The 19,880-nt window shown below is 43.8% G+C and overlaps 1 protein-coding gene across 1 annotated transcript in view; it reads right to left on the reverse strand.

Annotated features, from left to right (window-relative positions):
* PRKAR2B (protein kinase cAMP-dependent type II regulatory subunit beta) overlaps window positions 1-19,880 on the reverse strand; it is a 178,152-nt gene that overhangs the window by 46,001 nt on the left and 112,271 nt on the right. Inside the window, exons 3-4 of the mRNA XM_019543556.1 lie at window positions 3,228-3,280; window positions 1,625-1,708 (exon numbers count right to left, since the gene is read on the reverse strand). Coding sequence (XP_019399101.1) covers window positions 1,625-1,708; window positions 3,228-3,280 — 137 coding nt within the window. The remainder of the gene's footprint in view (window positions 1-1,624; window positions 1,709-3,227; window positions 3,281-19,880) is intronic.

Here is a 19,880-nt window from a genome sequence, read left to right on the forward strand (position 1 = left end):
CGAGCACCGCCAGGAGTGACCAGGAATAACGGTCACAAGCTGGCAGAGGGTAGATTTAGGCTAGATATCAGGAGGTGCTACTTCATGGTCAGGGCAGCTAGGATCTGGAACCTACTTCCAAGAGAAGTAGTGCTGGCTCCTACCCTGGGGGTCTTTAAGAGGAGGTTAGATGAACACCTTGCTGGGGTTGTTTGACCTCAGTACTCTTTCTTGCCATGGCAGGGGGTCGGACTCGATGATCTGCTCAGGTCCCTTCTGACCCTACAAACTATGAAACTATGTCATAACTTTGAGAAAATGTCTTCTTTTTTATTCTGCCTTCCCTAAAAAAAAGTGTGTGTTTTATTTGGGGGTATGTGGTATGCAAGAAAATATAGTAATTTTGTAAGAGGGAAACAAACAGCTATTCTTCAACTGAGAGCAGACAGTGTATCCTTTAGTCTGTTCAGAAAGAAAGAAAATTCAGTTAGGAAAAATTAGTTTTTAAAAGCTTTTAAAAGCTACTAAAATTGTACAGAGAAAGGAAGCTAGATTCAATATTGCTTAAAAGACACAGCTGGTTATCCTACTAAACAGAAAATGACTGGCATTCCAGAAACAGTCAAGGAATCAAGAAAAGCACTCATGTTGCAGGTGAGACCAGGAGATGTAAAAGGCAACAGAAGCCAAAACAGACAAGCAAGACAGAGAGTGATTGTGGGAATAACAGAACTAGCACGTGTAGAGGATGCCAGAAAAACATATAGTGACTGGAGAAGTGACTGGACCTCATTCAGAAAAAGCTAGCAAAATAAGCAAGAGTTGGAGTTGAAGCTGCTGCTCATGGACAAGAAACAACTGGAACTAGAGTCTACCTTGCTGAAAGACAGCACAAGCTCTGGCATATGGAGGTACATGGTCAGGGTGAGCATTTGTATGAGGTCGTAGCACACATTTTGATTCACTTAAGAAACCAAACAAACAATCAAAAACAGCACCAGGAATTTTCTTAAGTAGTTTCAATTAATTGATGGGCGTTTGTATTTATACTTCTTGGTCTCCTAAAATATTTTTAAAATAAGCTTTTAACAAGATAAAACACTTTACAATCATTTTAGTGATTTCATTTGCTCCAGTATCAACATAACATTACCTGATATTAAACAGCAAAATAGTGCAGTGTTTGTCACAGATTTTCATAATACTGGAAGCCAAAATCTCTTGCCAATTCAACAGTGGCTGTGAAAAGGTTAACACTGTAGCTCTGTCCCTGAACAGAGAACTCTGCTCCTCCCTCTTGGGCTGGCAGAGAGAGAGAAGCACAGCAGCCACTGCAGCAGCCATACAAGCTCCCATTCCTCCATTCCAACAGAGGAAATCAGCTTCCCCACTTAAGACATGCACCCCAATTTTGTGGGGCAGATTTTCTGGGGAAAAGTGCATGTTGTATGCAAGTAAATATGATACTGTTCCTTCGGTAATATGAACACGCCTACTTACAGTTTACAAAATACTCAGGAAAAGCAATAATAAATCTTTTATCTTACAAGATCTAAGCTTGTTGGAAAATCTTCTATAGAAGACTCAAATTCGATTATTTTTTTTATTGACACTTAAATCTTGTTCAGCATAAAAAATATCTTACCGGATCTAGGTTCTTAAAAAGAAGAATGTCCTTGCAAGCCTCTTGCAATCTGTTTCTTTGATCATCTGTTTTGGGATGAATAACCTGAAGGATATAATGGAAATTTTGTGGTATATTTTTCCTTTTTCAGTGCAGAAATTTAAAAATGATCACCACAAAATAGCAAGTAACTGAAAGACCGAGCTAAAACTGCTAAGAAATTTTACATTAAAGCATGGTTACATTTGGTAACATCTTCATCAAAAGGCTGGTGAATTTGAAAACATACCTAATGACAATACAGTAACAGTGTGAAGCACTACTACATTTATACTTGCACAGTTAGAGTTGTACCAATACATCAGTCCACATCGCATTGGCACCAATAAAAGGAAAATTGACATTATCACCACTTGGCTTATTTGGCTGATGTGGCCAGTAAGGTTGCCAATAACTGCTGTGTGCATGGGTGCAACTACAGCATGCACACGGCCAGGAATGCAGCTCAGCAGCTTGGAGAGCAGCACCTGGCCGGTAAATCTGTTGGAGGGAAGGGGCATGGGGGTGTAGATTGAGGCCTCCACAAGTGAGGAAGAGAGTAGGGCTGGGGCAGGCACTGCCTAGGCAAGGTGAGGCATGGGATGGAGTCAGGAGGGGCTCATCCAGGGGTGCAGGAGAGGCAGCTCCTGCCTCTGCACATACCCCCATGGGAGGCATGGGGGGTACGTACCCCCGGATTTGTGCACAGGGCAAGGGTGGGCTGCCCACTGCGCACTCAGGGCTGGCAGTGGTGCTGGGCTCTTCCCGGAAGGGGGCTGGGCTGGGGCTGTGCTCAGGCTGGGCAGAGGTCATGGTGCTGGGAGAGGTGGGCTATAGCTGCTCCAAAATTTGCCATAGACACCCCATCAGTCGATATAGTTCATTAATAATTGGCCACTGGCATCAGCTAAAAAAATCTTTATCAGGGCACCTCTATACACAGACACCATGCCACTAGAATCTAATCTATTTTTTTGCATTCTTTTGGGATACCTTAAATTCAAACGTTATGATACAAAACAAAATTCTAATGTTCTCTGGACATGCTTCAAACATATCAGTTTATAGGTAACACCAAATGTTTGACCATTAAAAATTGTGTTCTATTTCCTACAAGTCTTTTCCAAAGAATTTTCCACATGTTCTGCATCAGCTATGGGTTAATTTACATAATTCTTTTCACAGGGTATATAGGAGGCTTCACAGCATCAGAATGAACTATTGATGTTCTATCTTAGAAAAGAATATTGATCTATCTCAGTTAAGGATATGAACTTGCATTCCTTAAAGTACCTTAAGAGAAGAGACTTTAGGCAAATATTAAAAAAGTTCTCATTAAGAGACAATGTATATAGGCATAATTAATCAGAGTATTTTAAAAATTGGGTCCCACATAGACACTGTTGTAGGGATCAATGTCTTTCAGAACAGCCTTCGTTACTATCGAGGGACACTACAATAAGGAAGCATTTGAAAAATAATAGTTAAACTGGTTGGTCTCATAATTACTGTAATTATTCATATTTTTATTATTTCTGAAGTCTGAGAACTAAGAAGTAAGTCAGTCTTTCAATAAGTTAAATACCCTGGATTCTATGTCATCCTCCTCTTCATCAGGATTGTAAGCTTCTGCACACACTATAAGAAAACAAAAAAAGAACAGTCTAAGATAAAGCAACATAATGTTTCATATGCAATTATAAAAATGAAAGGAAACACTCTATGGGCCAAATTCTATTCCACCTATTAGGTGCATAAGTGGCTTTCGGTACCCAAGTACAATTTTATTCCACGCCGCTTGAATCTCTGAAAATACATTAACATGTCTACTTTTGTAACATGCTGTCATATTAGCTTTAAGTCACAAAAAAGGAGTGAGTAGGAGAACCAACCCACCTTTTGTATTAGCAATTTTTTGGGACTCAAGCAGGGTGGAACAAAATTGCACTCAAGTACTTAAGTCCACCTACACCACTCAGAGGTGAAACAGAATCTGGCCTGATGTGCAATACTGGATTGCAAAGTAATTATATCACTCCAACTCTTATTTTTGTCCTAATAAAGCCACTGTTTCAGGAAGCATCTTGCAGTTAAATATTTGTATTTAAATATACATACACCAAAATCTGCAACCTCAATGTCTGAAGTACTCCCTGAACAGCTTACCATGTCAATTTTATAAAACTGATGTTTTCCAAAAAAACTTAACAGGTCTGGTACAGCTCCTCCTGGGAAAGACACCCACTGAGTTTACAGGAACTTGGATTAGGTCCAAAGTAAGTAGAAATATGCCCACAAAAGGAAGCTTGAAATCTGGTGAACAAATCCAATACTGTAATGCTATATAAACACAATATTCTTAGCAACTGTTTTATGGTAGCTATAGTATTTCAGTGATGACTGAGGCAGATTTAGGATGCCCTACTTACCTATCAACAAAGCTAACTAGTAAAATAAGCACAGAACTGCACAATCCTGTAAATCTACTAAGGCTGTACACTCAGTCTCACTCTTTGCACCCAATTCCTGATTCTGTGCATGTAAATGAGCACGTGTGCAGGTAAATGTCAACACGCTGTACTGCTCTCCTGCAGTGTAGGATCTAGGAAAACATTCAACCCCATATTATGGTCTAGCAGATCTCAGTAGTAAGCTCATTTCATCCTCTGAATTCTCTCGTGAGCAGATCTAATAAAACTAATTTAATTTGATATCATTGATTTGATTATCCCAGAATCAACTAATCTCAATAAGATTTTCTGGACATTTTCCGGACCTATTGAAAAAGAAATGGCTGTCATTAGGCTCATCCATGCCAAATAATTATTTCAGTCTCTTTCATGTAGCCTGAAGCAGAATCAACACATTATTTTTTTTTCTTCTTTTGATGTCTCTACTCTTACTTCACTCTTCCCTGCTACATGAGCACTATGACTCAATCTCATTTGTAAGGTACTCTTAGAAACCTCCCTCATAAGATATTTCTGGATGATGTTCTTTTGTCATTATTTTATATCTTTTTTGATTTGTCTGATCTTTTTGCCAAAAGCAAAGAAAGCATCTTGTCATTCTTTATTTGTTGTATCTTGTAATTTTTATCACAGATCTCTTCAGCCCATAATTTCACAGAAGTATAGTAAAACAGTGCTAGGAGACATCTCGGTACATCAGACACTCCAACCCTGCTACAGAAAGTAGGACCATTTCTGTTTAAGCCAGCCCAGACAAATGCTTCTGTTATGCCAGTGGCTTTCAACCTGTGATCTGTGACCCCTGGGCGTCCTCACACTCTGTCTAAGGCATCCGCATAAAATTACTATGATCAATCAAAAGTATGTGAATACCCAGACTTACAATTCACAAGGGTCCGCCCCTCCCTTCAAATTTTTTTAGAGGTCCGCAAATTTAAAAAGGTTGAAAACCACTGTCTTATGCTGTACTTAATGTTGTACTTAAAAATACTGTACTTCAAAGCTTCCAATGCCAGGGGTCCTACAGCCTCTCTAGGGATTTGATTCTAATACTTAACCACCTTCATACTTAGAAGTTCTTACTAATATCTAACCTAAATCTTCCTCATTGCAATTCCAGCCCATTACATCTCGCACTGTTCCCTTGCAGACAAAGACAACTAGCCTCTTTAATACATTTTTGGAACCTGAAGACTCTTGACAAATCTGTATTGACTGTTCTTTATCTTGTTATCCACCATACACTTAGAAATAATTTTATAAAAAATAGTCCAGTATTTCATCAAGATGGCAATGCTAGACTGACCTGTCTGTAATTCCCTGGATCTTCCTTTTTCCCTTTTAGAAAATTAGGCATTATATTTGCCTCTTTCCAGCCTTGTGGATCTGATCTTCATGAGCTCTTAAAAATAATAAGCAATCACTCTGAAATAACCTCAGCTGGTTTTTTTGAAAGCTCTAAGATGAACCTTATCCAACCCTGATCATTTCAAAACATCCAGGTGGTCTAAGTAATATCTAGCCTGCCTTTCCCTATTCTATGCTGAGAAGATACTCTCTATCATAACAGGAAAGTGAGAGAGAGAGAGAGAGAGAGAGAGTGTAGTGTTAAAAAAAGATCAGCTATCACATGACAATCACACACACATACACACACTAACACACTTCAGCCTTCTCTGTATCTTCCATTATTATATTCCTTTCCTCATTCCGTAAATTTCCCTTGCTCTCTCTCTCATTTCTACTGTATTTATAGGATGCTGTTTTCTCCCTTTTGTTTCCTGCTAGTTGAATCTCAAGTTATATCTTGACCTTTCTGATTTTGTCTCTATGTGTCCATACTGTAGTAATCTTATATTCATCCCTACCAATATGGCTGAGTTACCAGTCCCTTGTAACAAGTCTGTATCAGACCCCATATTCAGACAGAATATGCTCTTGTGGAAAGGAGACAGATTAGTTAAATCATTATTTGTGGTCTTGTTTGTTCTTTGAAGAAATAAGAAGGAAATAGATCTTTCCATTAATGGGAAACTTTAAATACTGGGTTAATGAAGAAAAATCAATCTGGCTTCTTTCTAACACTTTGGAGCCTGTCCTAAACTTCTTGAGTGTATTTACATCATTTGCACAAAAAATGATGCTGTTCTGTTTTACCTCACTGCTTCATTTAATCTTTTCTATCATCATATACTATGTTCTGTTTTTTTAATTTTGTGTAAACTAATAGAATGGATAATTTTACTGCATATTTTCAGCAAAAACTTTAAGCTTTAGAAACGTTTTTTAATTGTAAATAATTTTGTTTATTGTATTATTTTGGCAAATGCTGTAAATAAACTACTGCTACTATTACTACAAGTTAGTCCCTCATTACGCTTGTTATCCTTACTTCATATTGGGATAACATACTCTTGTACCTTTAATATTGTATCTTTAAGAAATAACCACCTCTCCTGGACTCCTTTTTCCCCTACATCTGCTTTGCTATGGGATTATGCTTACCACTTCTCTGAATCTTTTAAGTCTGGTTTTCAAAAGTCCAACATGTTTATTCTACTGCTTTCCTTCCTTTTTTTCCTTATGATCACTCACTCTATCATTTCATGACCTCTGGTCACCCAAGTTGTCGTCTACCTTCAGATTCTCAACCAAATCCTATACACTAGTAAGCAACACGTAGGGTATATCTACACAAGATGTTTAGTGCGGACCTGCCTAATTAGCTCTGCTATAAAGTCCCAACATCTACATGTGCAGCCCTATTAGGTCACAGGAAACTAATTAATTCCACTGCAGCCTTAAGGCAGTGGAAGAGTGTAGGCAGCTTCAGGCTGCTTGCACTCTGCTGCCATAAAGCAAATATATATCCATCACAGTGAAGTGACACAATTTAGTACTACCTTTTGTCGCAGACACATTGTGGCACAACAAGAGGTGTGGACGTGTACTTGCTGTCATTTTATGCTTCTATAAAAATGTTTATGGCAGCACAAAGGTGATGAAATAAATCTGTTTCTCCCCTTAAAGATGTTACAGCTTCAGTTGTGCTCTGGCACGTTAAACCCTTGCTTTTGGCACAGGTTACCTTAAAAAATCATAAAGGCATTTAAAATAAGAGCAGTTATTAATTAAGAGGTGTTAAATCATTAGTTAGAGGGTATAACTGCCATAAGTACCTTCTCAAAGTTTCAAAGGTATGCCACTACAGCTGAAGTTTATTTTTGATTTGTTTTGCTCAGGTCATTCCAGGGTATTTTTTTGATGCTCTGGGGAAATAAAATACACGCCCATACCTTTAGTTGTGCCACAATGTCTCTGCAACAAAAAGTAGTACTAAATTGTGTCACTTCACTATGATGGACGTATATGGGGCTCAGAGGTCCCAAGCCCAGCTTCCTTCCTATCATGTGACCCTGTCTCCTGCTGCCAGGGCCCAGATGCTGTTAATTCTGCCTTTAGCAGCCTGTCCTCTTCTAGCTCCTGGCTCAGTTCACCCAGGTACCTTCTATCTGCTGCTACTTTACCCACAGGCTCCCTGAAACCTGCCACTGGCACCTTCCCTGTAACAGGGGCAGAGGTTCCCAGTTAAAGAAAAAATTACTTCAGAAACAAATCAACTTCTAAATTGAAATTAATTTACCATATTTACTCAAATATAAGATGGCCCTGATTATAAGAAGAACTGCCAAGAACTGGATTCTATATATGGAAAATGTATACATTTGATATAATTTTCTAGGTATATAATCTAACTATTGGAGGTTTGTCTTGAATTTGTCCCACTCCCATTACCACAGCAAGGAAAATAAATCTGACCCCCCTCTACTTCTTTTCCCTACAGCCCCTTCTCCCTCTCCTTACAGTCAGATCCTGCTCTCCTTGAGTTCATGGAAGTGAGAAGCAAATTTCAAATAACTAACCTTGAAATAAACATAGCTGTAGCAATTTGCATATAGCACCCATAGATATAGGCCATCCAGAATTGATGCATTTTACCTTTTTTGAAGCTGCTGCAAGTTTTAGCACAGGTACTCCATAAACATTTAGGTAGCACTTTGGCACCTACTTGTATATAATACAAACTTTGCATTTTGGCAACCCCAGGCTCCGAAGCGAGATGCATATCCCATTGTGCCCTCGTGAGCACTGGGACCTGCAATGACCCCCAGCCTAGCCAGAGGTAAGTAGGGTCCCGTGGTGGGTGGGACTTATCCCAGCTGTGGGAGAGGCAACTGAAAGGAGCTGAGGAGGGTCACCACCCCCCCGGCTCCTGCTTGTCCCAGCCCCCAGGGAGCCACACAACCAGTGCCACCTGGCATGTGAGGCAGGGAAAGAGGGAGGCACTCACCTATTTCCTTCTTCAGTGGGAGAGGAACCAACCCCCCCAGCCCCCTGAGAGCAGTGCAGCGCTGGTGGAGCCTACTGCACATGCGCAGAGTTTAAAAGAAGCCGTGCTTGGGCACCCAACTCTGGAACGAGATGCATGGGCAGATGCCCGTTGTGTCTCCATGAGCCCTGGGACTCCCAAAATGCCCAGCAGGACCCCCAGACAACCTCCAGTCTAGCCAGAGGTAAGCAGGGGACCATGGTGGGATGAACTCAGCCCAGCTGTGGGGAGGCAGCAGAGAGGAGCTGAGGAGGGTCACCGCCCTCCCCTCCCCCGGCTCCTACTTCACGTAGCACCCCCCCCCCGGGAGACACGTGACCAGAGCCTCACAAGCAGAACGCGCAACCAGGCTTGCTTCTAGGCCTGGCACGTGAGTTAGCGCAAGACATGTGCAGGAGGGGCACAAGGCCCTAGGCAGAGAGCCTCATGGGAGCAGTTAGCACAGTAGTAGCCAAGGTTCCCCCCTGCAGCTGGATCCCTTCCTTCTGGTACTTCTGAGGCCTCCATTCAGATGGAACCCATGGTTTCGGCCTCCATTCAGATGGAGCCCCTGGCTCTCAACTGTGGGGGCTGCTTGGCACAACTTCAGGCACATGGGATAAGGAGTACTGCAACCTCCTCTTCTGAGGTTTGCTCTGTATTGGAGTCTCTGGAATCCCAGATAGTGGAGCTCCAGACCGCCGTGCAGAGGCTGTGTGCTATCAGGGATGGCAAACAGGGAACTGACTCCTACTTCCAGGCCTTCACCGCAGGACAGAAAAGCAACCTAGGACACCTGGCAGGACCAGGGAGGTCAAGAGGCACTCTCATACCATCCGGCCAGGGGGCTGGATAAAGGCTGTCGTCAACTCCAAGGCTCACTGCCCCAGGGTCCCCATCCCTCAGCAGGTTAGGATGCTCAAGGGAACCCACTCCTACCCTAGTTCAGGAACAGAGCTTCTCCATGAGTACAAGGAAGCCTAGGGCCTCCAACAGGACACTTACTTGTCTGTACACTAATGCTAAGACCTTAGGGAATAAACAGGAGGAACTGGTCCTTCTGCTGAACAAAAATGACGAGGATCTCATAGGGATCATGGAGACCTGGTGGGACTCCTCTTATGACTGGACTACCGGTATAAATGGCTACACTCTATACAGGAGAGATCATGCTGAAAAAAGGGGCAGGGTGTAGCGCTCTATGTGAAGGAGAGCTACGCGTCCCTACAAGCTGGGATTGGCACCCAAGGAGGATGATTGGAGACCTTTTGGGTTAGAATACAAGGGGAATGTAGTGAAGGCGATACAACGGTAGGAATCTACAACAGACCCCCATACCAGGAACAAGTGCTTGACCAAGAATTTGCCAGGGAACTGGCCGAGGCTGCATGCTCTCGGTGCGTGGTCATCACGGGAGACTTCAAGTACCTGGACATATCACGGGATGAGCACTCGGCCAAATCTGATGGGTCACAAAGTTTCCTTACAGCAATGATGAGTTAAACCTGTCCCAAGAAGTTTATGGGCCAACAAGAGGCAAGGCACTGCTGGACCTGGTACTGGCCAAAGGGGATGATCTAATCAGTGACATAAGAATCAAAGGGAAGCTGGGTGACAGTGACCACGAATTGATCACTTTCACTATCCATCACAAAGCTGGCAAGTCAGCCAGCAATGCAGTAGTCCTCAACTTCAGGAAAGCTGACTTTCATAAGCTTGTTCTTGAGGCCCTGAGAGGCCATGATTTCACAGGGAGGGGAGTTCAAGATAAGTGCTTGTTCCTTAAGGAAGTGATCCTAGAAGCACAAGGGGAGTCCATCCCAACCCATAGGAAAGGTGGTAAAAGGTCTCAACAACCCCCATGGCTCAACAGGCAGGGAACTGATGGACCTCCTCATCTAAAAAGAGAGGCGTATAATGGATGGAAGACAGGAAACACCACTAAGGAGGAGTATGCTGCACTGGTCCGCACCTGCAGGGAGCGAACTAGAAAAGCCAAGACTGCAACTGAATTCCATCTGGCTACACGAATCAAAGACAATAAAAAAATCCTTCTTCAGATATGTGGGGAGTCAAAAGAAAAACAAGGGCAACACTGCACCCCTGCTAAACCAGCTGGAGCAGCTGACTACTGACACCCAGGAAAAAGCCAATTTGCTTAATGACTGCTTTGCATGAGTTTTTCACGAGCCCAAAGGGACCACCCTGCCAAACATGATTTGGGATGACCAGGGTGAAGATGAATATATGCCCACCTTTGGCATGGATCTTGTGAGGGAGCATCTTGAGAGGCTGGACCCCCACAGATCAGCTGGTCCGGATACATTGCACCTAAGAGTGCTAAAGGAACTGGCAGACATCACAGCACAGCTACTAGCAAGGATATTCGAGAACTCCTGGCACTCAGGCGAAGTATCTGAAGATTGGAAGAGGGACAATGTGGCGCCCATCTTCAAGAAAGGGAGGAAAGAAGACCTGGGAAACTACAGGCCAATCAGTTTGACCTCAATCCCTGGGAAGATTTTGGAAAAAAATAGCAAAGAAACCATTCTTGACAGGTTAACAGAAGGCAACATTCTGAGGGATAGCCATCACAGGTTTGTTGTGGGTAGGTCTGGCCTAACTGATCTCATTCCTTGTACTACCAGGTGACATATCACCTGGACAAAAGGGAAGAGGTTAATGTCACATAGTTGGACTTTAAAAAAGCCTTCGACCTGGTGTCCTATGATGGATTGTCTTAATGGAAAAATTGGGCAACTGTGGCCTCAACTACTCCACGGTCTTATGGCTGGGGAACTGGCTCCGAGGCCAGATACAGAGAGTAGTAGTTGAAGGAACCGAACCAACATGACACTTGGTGACTAGTGGCATCCCCCAAGGCTCCATTCTCAGACCTTAATGGCTTCATAGACAATCTGGACACTGGTGTCAAAAGTGGACTGGCCAAGTTTGCTGATGACAGCAAATGTTGGGGAAGAGTGTCCACACTTGAGGACAGGCTGGTGATCCAGGCTGACCTGAATAGGTTTGCAAGTGGGTGGATGAAATCCTGATGGCATTCAATACAGAGAAATGCAAGGTGCTCCACCTCAGGAATAAACCCCACATTACACTTTTAGGTTTGGCAATGCTACTCTCACTAGCACCATGACTCATCACAAGATGAATATAAGCCACCAATGTGATACTGCAGCTGGCAAAGTGAACAAAACTCTGGCTTGCATCTACCCATGCATCTTGAGCAAGAACCAGGATTTCATGTGACCCTGTACTTGGCCTTGGTGAGGCCACAGTACTGAATCCAATTCTGAGCTCCACAATTTAGGAAGGATGTGGAAAAGCTTGAAAGAGTCCAGAGGAGAGCTACATGCATGATCAGAGGGCAGAGAACAGGCATCATGAAGAGAGGCTACGAGCAATGGGACTCTTCAGCCTGGAGAAGTGCAGGCTCAGGGGTGATATGGTGGCAGCCTATGTACATAAGGGGTGTGCGTCGGGATCTGGGAAACACCTATTCACCAGAGCACCCCAGAGGATGACAAGGTCCAACGGTCACAAACTCCGGCAAGACTGTATTAGGCTGGACATAAGGAAAAAACTTCTTTACTGTCTGAGCTCCCATGGCCTGGAACAGACTCCCCCAGAGGTGGTGCAAGCACCTACTCTGGACACTTTCAAGAAACATTTGGATGCTTATCTTGCTGGGATCCTTTGACCCTTGCTGACTTCCTGCCCTTTGGGCAGGGGGCAGGACTCGATGATCTTATGAGGTCCCTTCCAGCCCTACTGTTTATGAAATCTATTATATTCAAAGCCAAAAGGCTCATGATTTACCATTTAGTCCACTGGGCTGGTACCCAACAGAGTCAATACCATTTCAAGTCATGGTGGCCCCATAGCTCAGCACTGTTTAGTATGTGTGTGTACTCTGCATACAAAGGATCCATGACTGGAACCAGGTGTTCTTGTCCTGAGATCCAAAATGTATTCTGCATATCCAAAAATGTATATGAAGATCATAGAATAATAGAAAATTAGGCTTGGAAGGGACCATAGGAGGTCATCTAGTCCAACCCCCTGCTCAAAAAGGACCATTCCCAACTAGATCATCTCAGCCAAGGCTCTGTCTAACCAGGTCTTGAAAACCTCCTAGGATAGAGATTCCACCACCTCTCTGGGTAATCTGTTCCAGTGTTTTACTATCCTCCTAGTGAGAAAATTCTTCCTAATATCCAAACTAATCTTCCCTTGCTGCAACTTGAGACCACTACTTCTTGTTCTGTCATCTGCCACCACTGAGAACAGTCTAGCTCCATCCTCTTTCAAACCCCTCTTCAGATAGTTGATGGCTGCTATTAAATACCCACTCAGTCTTCCCTTATCTAGGCTAAATAAACGTAGTTCTCTCAGCCTCTCCTCCTAAGTCATGTCCCTCAGCCCCCTCACCACTTTTGTTGCTCTCCACTGGACTCTCTCCAAGATGAGGCACAGGGCAACCTGATCTGCCATCACCTCATGGAGGGCAGGGCCACACTAATCATATGCTATAGGCCAGCAGTTCCCAAACTGTGTCACAACCCCAAATGGGGTCACATCAGTGGTTAGAGTTGTGAAAAACAGGGGTCCGGGTTTTCCATTCAATGAGGAAAATCACGTTTCTCCTTTAAAGGAGAAAAATGCGGGAAACAGATTTCCCCTAGCAAGCTGGCAGAGTTCCAGACTGCAAGGGGCTGCTTTGGGCTGGGGGGGAGTGGGGAGGGCAAATGGAGACAGGGGGCAACCACATGCATGTGTGCATGCACATGCATGTGGCAGCCAAACAGTGATGGACAGCAGCTCCCTCCAGGTAAGTCTATGGGAATGGGGAAGGGAGCACAAGAGACACGTTGGGGGGCAGAGGGGACACATGTGACATGTTGGGGAGTGAGGGAGGGCACAGATAATGTGACAGAGGAGGCTGGGGGGCAAGGCAACATGGCAGGGAGGCACATGCCCCCTCCAAGGTTTCTGCTCCAACAGCGGGGCATGGGGCTACAATGGGGCTGGATCAACTCTGGGCAGGAGCTGCCTCTGCAGCCCAGCAGGTGGGATCCACCACAGGAGGGAACGCTGCACTGTCATGGCTGCCAAGGTGAGGCATAGCAGTGGCATGAAGTTGTGCCCCTGCTGCTGCCAGGTGGGCAGGGGGCACCTCAGCTTGGCAGCCATGGCAGTGCAGTGCTCTCTCCCATGCCAGGTCCCCCTCACTGGGTTGTGGAGCCCCTGAGGGGAGGGCAGCAGGGTGGGGAACCCTGAGCCCACAGCAGGTAGCATGCATCTTCCCCCCCACCCCACAAGCTGTGCTCTGGAGATGCTGCCAGCATGGGAGGGGACAGAGTTGGGGGTGGGGGGAGGGAGCTGGGCTCCGTGCTCTGCTCTGGCCACAGCAACTGCCACCTCTGGCAGGTTACAGCTGGGGCTCAGCGCTGCTGAGGGGGTGGCAGGGGGCCCTGCCCTGGGGTACCTGGAGGCAGTGGGGGGATGCAGGTTGGGTGTAAAAGGCATTGGCAGGGCCAGGGGGCTATGGCTTGGGAGTAAGTGGCACCAGCAGGGCTGTAGGATTGTGAGTCAGAGGTGAGGACCAGAGGACTATGGGTTGGGGGTGAGGGGCCATGCTGGGGAAAAGTTTTGGTAGCACTTCTATAGGCTGAGGGAGGAGGGGACAGAGTGATTCTTGGTGAACTGTACAGGGTCCCATTCGGTGATGTTTACCAGACATATAAGGCTGGTGAAGAAACTGGAATAATTGGAAATGGGAAAGAAAGGTGCAACTTAGCTGTGGGAGTGAAGAGGAAAATTAAATGTTTGTAAAGTAGTGGCTCACCATTACTTAAATAAGAGTCAGTGCTGAGGGGGACAGTGCTCAGTGGGTACTACCATATACGTTATTTAAATGGATTGCATTAACTTATTCTTGTGGTAGATTCCCATCAGCATTTTTGCAAAATATGGGCCATGTATTTTATAGTCATGCTCAAGTGTTGGCTGCATTTAAATTAACTTCATAGCTGGTTTCCCTTACTGAGCACGTGCTGCTTTTAGCAGCAGTTCAAACACAGACAGTATATTTAATGTGGTTTCTTTGTATGTAAATGTAAGATAAGGGACTTTTTTTCTCCATGATATTTGAGGGAAAGAACCTCATCTTATATTTGAGTAAAAATTGAAATTAAGTATCTCTTAGCATAAAGAAAGAGATACATTGCATATATTGTGCCATGCCAGAAAAGTAAGGGGACTTCAATAACTAAATAAATGAGATGCTATATATAATCATCAAATAATTTATTATACTAAAAGTGGGAAGGAAAAAGTCTGCATATTTTACAGTTCTAAATATATACTTTGCATAGACAATAAAAACACTAAATAGAAGAGTTATGATGTGTCTCACTATTTTTAATTACTCCTCTACTCTGCACTGTGAATAGGGATTTTTTCCTTTATAGTTTACATTTAAGCCTTGCGATATTTATCATCAGTTTCTGACTTCCATTTTGCAAAGATGATTTTTTTAGTTGAAAAGAACAGTCTTTTCTTGTCCTTAATCTATTCAAAAGAACGTGGTTAGCTGGAGTTCACAGTACTAGAAACTGAATTTCTGTCCTATTCTAAATGCTTTGATTCAAGAATGAATTATTCAAAAATTAAACTCATTGCACCCAAAAAGCTCTGTAATAGGAGTCTTCCATAATGGGGACCCATTAATGCATGGTTTACACTTGGTAAAGGCTCTTTAGTACAGTTCAAGAGCTGTCATTTGCCAAAGGAATTAGTCAACTTCTATCAAGTAACTATCATGAGACAGCGCAACACCTTTGTATCACCATAAATATTTTATGGTGGGAAAAAGGCCAAGCAAACAGATGTCCATACCCCTTGTCCTGCCACAAATGCCCAAAATTTGTGGCTACAACATAGGTGGTATCAATTTGTGATGTTTATTGTGACAAATGTCAGGTTTAAAGTGTGAGTGCACAGTTCACCCGGAGCACCCATGGTCTCCAGCTGCCCCAGGCAGGTGTTCCCAGAACTTGAGGGGTCCAATTCTGTACCCCACAGGAATTCCCATGCTAGATTGGGCCCCACAAGCCATGGGAGCACCTGCCTGGCTTTACCATCTTACAGAGACATCCTCCAGGGGAGGAAAGCCAGGATTCTCCTGTTTAGAACAACATACCCCAGAGATTGTTCAGAGCGTGCCTCTCTGTAAGTAAGACACCCCAGCTTTCCCCTCTACAGAGATGTGCCACAGAAAATCTTCAAGGTGTGTCTCTATAAGTTGGGAACACATCAGCCTCCGTCCTGCAGGATTGGGCCACTGTCTTATGCAGGACAACAGGCAATGCAAGTTTTGCCTGATGAAGTAGATCAGCTATGGCACAACATCCTGCCACAGCCAGTCTACTTAATTTGGCAACATCTGTTTTCACCCCAAGATCAAGGCTTAGTAATGTTATGCAATCTACAATTAAAGCAGCAATATCATAGCTACTATACCAGATTATTGCTGGTATGTAAGATCATTAGTGATCCCAGACTCCTGATGCAGAGTGGGATGTATGACACTGCACAGGCACCAGGGCATTCAAAGAAAGTTATGGTCACAAATAGAATAAATCATTTTCTTGTTCAGTCGGCCTGCTCCTTGGATGTATCTGGCTCAATTCATTGTGAAGTGCTTTTTTCTTGAGCTGCTTTGAAATATATCGCTAACAGTGAAATACAGATATTCCCCCTTCTTAATAGAAACAGATTTTCATTCCAAAATATAAGTTTAGTTTACACCTATGGAATTAGATATCAATTTTATTAATGGGCTGCATCATAGAGTAATAAATGTCTAGTTACATACCTACTAGAAAGAACATTATTATAAAACTCCGGCACTCACAGACATGCACATATGAACAGGGGGAATAAAGACCAGTTTCTCCACCACTTATCAGAAGTAAATTATTCTTATCTCAAATAGAAAAGGAATTTGAAAATATTTCTAATGCACTGTTTAGGCAGCACACAATTAGAATACAGGGAATGAATGTAGTCAGTCAGATACATATTGCAGAGTCTCTTAACTTCCTTTTCTCAATAGTTATCTTCTTCAGAAAGTTTGTATGAAGAAAAATTTTCCATAACAGAGAAGCCTTGGATCATTCTCTCCATGCTGCCATGGAAAGATTAGTGGCAATAACAGGGTCCCAGTATCTACCCTCCATCTGCATCTGATCCAGGGTGAGTTATTCTAACCCATACCTGGTAAAGGTTGCTTGTCCCTAGTGTAGACTAGTATACAGTCTAATACGGGGGTGGGCAATTATTTGCGCCCACCGGCCACACAGGCAGTTCTGGGAAGCTGCGGTGTGCCAGTCAGCACTCCACCCCAACAGCACGGAGCCCACGTGCCACCACCAGCAGCACAAAGCCCCAGCCCTGACCCTGGTCCACTCCACCTTTCTAGGCAGCCCAGGTAGCAGCAGTGGCATTTTCTGGCTGCTGCTGTTGCTTGCCCCAGCTGTGGAGCTGCCCCAGCCCCACTACATGCCCAAGGGGCAGTGGGATGTCCCATGGCTGGATGGCACCTAGGCCAGACAGTCCCTTGTTTGCAAGCCATATTTTGCCCACCCCTGATCTAACAGCATTCAATGATTTCCTCTTACAAAGAGCTGTGTGACCTTTTCTGCCGTTCTCATAGTCTGGAGAGCAGTTCACAACACTGCTAGTAGGTGTTATTTGGAACATGTCTGTAATGTGTATAAATATTTGACAATGTGTGAGCTAACACAGAGCTCTTTGTGAACATCTGTACTTTATTCTTGCTAACACTGGAAGGTATAGACAGCTATACGAGAGGGAGAGAAGTCTGTCTTGCACATCATTGACAGTAGCTGTCAACTGCAGAATTCCTGTTTATTGGTCATGTCAAAACTAGCAGATTTCAACTTGCTTCTCAATTCCTTGTTTAAGTATGCAATATTAAGCCAATTTACTTAGAGCTATTGAATGAATAAATCCTAAACAATATTACAACTTTTGCTCAAAGTAACTCTTCCAATGCAATATATAGAATTCAAAAGCATTTTTGTAGGTTTTGTATGTGATCTATAATGCCATCTAACTTTTATATTACTTGACCCCCTTAAAATAAAACTGTCCTTTTTCATTTAAACCAAATTTGCTCAACAATTTTACTACACACAATACACAACAAATAAACACCCCAAGAAAAGTAAAAGACTGGAATACCACATACTCATTTTTTAAATTAGCATGACTTATTATATTAATATCAAATGCATATAATATTTTAAAGTTCCAATAATAGCTTATCTTATCCTAAATGTTCTTTGGCCAATCTAAACATTTTTGTAATTTATATTATGTACCATATAAGGTTCAAAAACATGGACTATCAAAAAAGCACTAAAATAGTTACTGATGATTTTTACAGAACTATGTAAACATTCTGAACAAACTATTTAGATCCCTTCTACTGTATTTAAGTAACTACTTTAAAAAGAATGTAACAGAAACATAGTCCAACAGCTTTATCATAGACACATTTTTCAAATCTGTGTACTTACCGTTAAGCACCTAAATCCATATTTAGGAACCTAAATACAAGTGGTTCGGTTTTCCAAGGTACTGAGTACCCACCCATCTCTGACTTAAAACAGGAGTTAGGAATCAAGTACCCACATTTGAAAAGGATGTCAAGAGTGGAGATAGTGACAAAGTGATACATATTTATAACATTAAATAGATAGCAAAAATAAACATTCACATAAAACAACAAAGCAGCCAGATGCTATCCTTACTTTTCTTCAATCCCAACACTGTTTGCTGCCACTTCTACTCTTATCATGTGTCAACCCAGCTTGTAAAAGAGATAGCTGAAATCATGGGCATGGAGGAGGTCTTCAAAAGCCTGAGATGAGGGAAGAGAGGAGTTGGAATGTTTTACGAAGCTGGAGGGAACAGGAAAAGAACCTAACCAGTCAAGCCTATCAACACTCAGATAAGGCAGAAGGCACAGACAGATTTGCAATTTTTTGCACTTTTTCTCAAGCAAAACCAAGGAAGTGATTCTTCCAATTTACTCACCATTGGTGAGAACCCAGCTGAAGTACTGTGTCCAGTTCTGGGCAGTGCACTTCAATAAGGATATGGAAAAACTTGAGAGAGTGCAGAGAAGAGCCACCTGTATGATCAGAGACTTGCAAGACAAGCCATACGAGGAGAGGCTGTGGGACTTGGGCTCTTCAGCCTAAAGAAGAGAAGGCAGAAAGGGGACTTGGTAGCAGCTTATCGCTACGTCAGGGCCGTACATCATGGGACCAGTGAACGATTGTTCACCAGGGCACCCGTGGGGAAAGCTAGGAGTAATGGCCACAAACTCAGGGAAGACCGTTTCAGGCTTAACACTAGGAAACACTTCTTCATAGTTAGGCTGTCCAGACTGTGGAATAAACTCCCTCCAGAGGTGGTGCAATCACCTACCCTAGAAATTTTCAAAAGGAGACTGGACAGTCACCTTGCTGGGGTCACCTGACCCCAGTTGTCTTTTCTGCCTAGTGCAGGGGGCTGGACCCAATGATCTTGTAAGGTCCCTTCCAGCCCCTAACAATCTGTGTGTGGCAGCAGGAGATATCTGTGGGGGTTGGAAGCACTGGGGACAGACCCTGACTCTTCCAAAGAAGGAAACAGAGATGCTCACGCCACAGAGAACTTACCTCTGAGGCAGGCTGGAGTGGAGAAGGAGCCATGCCAACCACTATTTCACCGCCTCTTAAAGCAGCTGTCAATCAAGCTGGGTGGCAGCCAGCTGATGATGCCAGCTGGGGCTGCTGCTGCGGGAGATTTAAAAATTCTGCCGGAAGTCAGGCAGGGGAAGTCAGGCAGGAGAATGCCGGGTGTGCCAAGACCTGGCGCACTGGCAGGAGTGCCCCCATTGACACTGCCCCACAGCAGAGGAGCGGCAGCAGTAACTGGCATCTGGCCGGGAATGGGCAAATACCGGCCCTGGAGCATTAGAGCTCCAAGGCTGCAATTCTCCCTAAGAGAATCACCTGACTCTATCTGTTCAGACCCTGAAGCCAGTATCTTTGGCCTCAGGGTAGCCAGGCTGACTGTTGGAGCCTGCACTGTACCCACAGTTGTGGGGCGGATGCCCTTTTTGGTCGACACAGGTGCCATAGGCCCAAGTTGGGGCAGGAGCACGAAGACCCAGACAGCTGGCAAGTGGACCAGATGTAGGTAAGGCAGAGCCCTGAGGACCACCGCGCCAACCCGTGAGTATCCCGCCTTTGGGTCAAGGGGATAGGGACACCAATGAACCCCCTCCTTCTTTACATTT

The sequence above is a fragment of the Crocodylus porosus genome, unplaced genomic scaffold, assembly GCF_001723895.1.
Source record: "Crocodylus porosus isolate Cpor-Errol unplaced genomic scaffold, CroPor_comp1, whole genome shotgun sequence".
Lineage (NCBI taxonomy): Eukaryota > Metazoa > Chordata > Crocodylia > Crocodylidae > Crocodylus > Crocodylus porosus.